Below are 3829 nucleotides of genomic sequence, written 5' to 3'. Positions count from 1 at the left end.
AACATGTTATGAACATTTTTAGAGCATTGCTCCCAAGGTAGATTAGCTCACATTTGCTTGTGATCAGCAAATGATCAGAAAACAAAGTAATATCAGCTTCTAACCCCTCTAGGCCAATTTACATGTCCTTGAAAAATTCACTGAGTGCTGTACTTTGTCCCAGTTTAGCATCACCTATGAATTTCATTAAAATTCATCTTCCCTCCTGTTTCAGATTGTTACTAAAGATGATTAACCTGGACTAATCCCCATCATGATAATCGATTCACCACCTACCCTTCAGTGCAACACTAACATTATTTTAAAAATAAGTTGTTCTAGGGCTAATCAGTGTGGTACCTACACATCCACAAGCCACAGTTACAGACACGAACTCCTATTATTTTTCATTCAGATTTTTAGGCAGACAAATCCCAAAATACTAAAATTTTGCTTATCCATTTTATAACTTTTGCTCTCTTTCTCTTCAACCTGCAGCTACAAGAAAAAATACACCAGTAGCAGCATCTTCCTAGATTTTTTTCTCCAAGCCTTTTGCAGTTGAGTAGGATTCAAGGGGCTTAAGAAGCTACACTCAAAGCAGTAAAGGAAAAAAGATCACCAATATAATACACACAAGGAGACAAAAGGTTGTGCTCTACTGGGAGACACAAACTGAATAGTCTCCCCAGTTACTCTGAATAACAGGACCTAGCAATTAACAAGATTTAAGCTAGAGACAGATGAAAATGGTGACTCTCCTCCATCGATTTTTTTCTTCTCTACACACAAGAAAATGCCAGTGCTTCAAACAGCAACAGCCAGATAGGTTTCATCTTGCCTGGCATCATCTCCTTTTGTCTTCCTATCTGGAAGCACTTTTTCCCTGAATCAGAAGTAGACACAGAGTATGTTGAATAAAGTCATCTCTTAAATACAAAGGGGAAAGCTACTCAGGAGGAATTAAAATTTGTGCTCTGTCATTAGAAATGGCAATAAATACAGAAAAATATTTCCTAAAAATTAGTTTGACATCTGCAAAATATCAAAGTCACATAATAGGTAGTCAAGCCAAATCTTAGAGTGGGTGGTCTAATCTACCTTTGTGATATATAATTTATTTCTGAAGGAAGTCTTATTGAAAATAGCCTGCTGTTACATCAGGGAAATTTGATGTAAATTAAAGATGATCTTTAATTCCAAGTACTTTAATTTTTTTCTGTCTATGCTTGAATGTTCTCAGAGATCACAGAAATACTTATGAAAATTTACAAAAGACGAGAGAGAGATGGTTAATCCACTGCACATTTACAGGACTACTAAATCATCTTTATTTTAACTGCTAGGTGAACATTGTTCATCATCATTCTTTACCAACAAGAACAATTCTCAGTTTGTCCAAGTGCTGATGAGGTCTGAAAGCTAATGACTATGTTTTGATATTAGTTTTCATAACATATGGCAAGGAGACGCCTGACATGAAAAAAAAGATGTGTACCACTGAAATCCGTTTTCAGTGACAGCTATTGTCTCTGTTAGCTAGGCTAAGGTTTGCTGCTACAGTTCAAAATTCAAAAGCAAATTAAACAATACTAGTGTTTTCAGAGTGCTTCAGAATGCCTAGAGAACAAGCATTTCGATTCCCAGATGACAAGCTTGTCTCCTAACAGCCGCAGCCCCTCAACTTCTGTTGTGTCAGTTTTACTTCCAGAGAAGCTCTTCCTTACCAATGTCTTGCCTCATGCTTTCTGCCTCTATGGCTCTGCATTTTCTCTATTTAAATATGCAATGGCAGATAAGGGTGTCCCTCCCAGAAAGAGAAATGCTCGTATTTCTATCAGAGAAAAATACTAGACAGGGGGAGGACAAGGCAAGATAACAATAGGAACACAAGGAACGCTCATCCTTTTCACAGCACACAGTTTAACTCTGCAAATTGTTCCCTCTCAGAGACACGAAGAGGCCCGTGGAGTTACCGAAGGCATAGCCAAGCAACAAAGATCAAACATGCAACTGTACAGATCAGTTAGTATGTTATACTCCCTATTCCAATCATTGCATGTTTGCAGCATATAGAGGAGAGAGAGCATGCACGTATCAAATTATCCGACATGAGGAGCAAATGTTGACCTATGTGCAACAGCAGTTTTCCACTACTGCTTCAAATCATCTACAGCAGTCTGAAACTGCAGATTTAGCTCTCACCTCACGCATCAGAGTAAATTTCCTTTTCTCCAAGGAATCAGCAGCCAGTTGTTTTTGCTTCTTCCATTTTCTTTTCAGTGCTTTCTCTTGCAGTTCCAGATGTGCGAGTGATTTGTTTTTTGATTTGTGTATTTCATGGCGACGCAGCTATGTAAACATGAAAGAAACCATTTCAAAATCAAACGACAATCTAAAGCAAAATTTGCAGGGTAATGCTAACAAGCACTTCTTGATTTTATCATTCATGCACTGAATACTGTTTACATTAACTTCACGGTAGTACCAATGACAGCCTCACAAACATCCAGAAGGGTAAAATGCCATCAAGAGCATCCAAATTTAAAGCGGCTCCAAAGGTCAACGGGGAAAGTCTCACAATTTTGATCTACCCTACACCACTGACTCACTAAGAGTTTTCTCAGCTGTAGAGGGAGGGAAAAAACACTACCACTTAGAATATGTATAAAAAGACATAATGCATTTTTCTGATTTAACGCTAATGTCAATTACCAGAAATATTCTCTCACTTCTAACAATGAGGTATAGAGAGATATATTCAGTTTAAATACAAATTAAATAAATTAAATGTCTGAGGTTGTTGCTAAAGTGTCTGGAGGCTAACAAGCATTTATAGAATCAAGTCTCTCCCTGCTATTGTGCCCATCTGTCCTGACTAGCCTGTCAAAATTTACAAGCAGTAACAGCTCGTACTGCCCATTCCATCCTGGTAATCAGTGCTACCAAGGAAAATGAAATGGAATTCACATATTTTGTAATGAACATGTTGCTCAGCATAAAGAAATTATGTGAATTTCTTTAAATTAAAATTGAGTATCCTCAGAATTAGAGTTTCCTGAAATAAAGCATGTCTTCCAGTCCTTCCAGCAGAGACAAGACTTAACTACAACTTACTCCACTGAGTTTTCATGTATTTATGGTTATATGACAGTACACACTTTACTGTAATAAAAACTATGGCTACTGCTTCCCCATGGAAACAGAAAACTGGAAAACACCAACTGCTAGAGCTGGGGATGGATGATACTATAAACAAAGAACTAACAGTAAAGTGACAACATTTTCAGAAGTTTAAAAAGGGAGATTAAACATCGGCAGAAAATATCCCCATAAGTACGGCAAACACTTATGCTACAAAACCAGCTCAATCTCCTTGCTACAGAGGAGGAGCGGTGATTGCTATTAAACTTACAATATCCTCAGGAGTTGCACGGTGGACTGTCAGATCATGGACGGTACTCTGCAAACAGGAACCAGAGAACACATCAAAAGCCAGAACTGAGGATAAACGGGATTTTTCTCGAGTTTCATTTTTAAAAAAGGCTAAATTACAATTAGCATTAAAACTACACACTGGTGCATTTTTATGGCACCTGTAAAGCACTCCACTCTCAGTGAGGCAGGCAATCAGCAAAAATGATACCCTCATCAAGACTGTTTGAGCTCGTCAGCCTAAAGAGCGGGCTGCCAGCTGGGAGGCCTACTCTCAAGCAGCACCAAGGAAGCGAGAGGGGTCACGTCCACGCCACGCACACGCAACCCCCCGTCACGGCATCCCCTCCGCGCCCAAATCCACACACAGATCGGACATCTCCAAACGTCAGCCCTCACAGAGGACGGTGACCTC

The 3829-nt window shown here is 39.0% G+C and overlaps 1 protein-coding gene across 1 annotated transcript in view; it reads right to left on the bottom strand.

Annotated features, from left to right (window-relative positions):
- SPICE1 (spindle and centriole associated protein 1) overlaps window positions 1-3442 on the bottom strand; it is a gene marked incomplete at its 5' end in the record, with an annotated part of 19947 nt that extends 16505 nt beyond the window's left edge. Inside the window, 2 exons of the mRNA XM_010288543.1 lie at window positions 2185-2331; window positions 3395-3442. Of these exons, the coding sequence (XP_010286845.1) occupies window positions 2185-2331; window positions 3395-3442 (195 nt within the window). The remainder of the gene's footprint in view (window positions 1-2184; window positions 2332-3394) is intronic.
- Window positions 3443-3829: the final 387 nt, after the last annotated feature.

The sequence above is a fragment of the Phaethon lepturus genome, unplaced genomic scaffold (assembly GCF_000687285.1).
Source record: "Phaethon lepturus isolate BGI_N335 unplaced genomic scaffold, ASM68728v1 scaffold9366, whole genome shotgun sequence".
Taxonomy (NCBI): domain Eukaryota; kingdom Metazoa; phylum Chordata; class Aves; order Phaethontiformes; family Phaethontidae; genus Phaethon; species Phaethon lepturus.
This window is presented reverse-complemented; position numbering and strand designations above follow the sequence as displayed.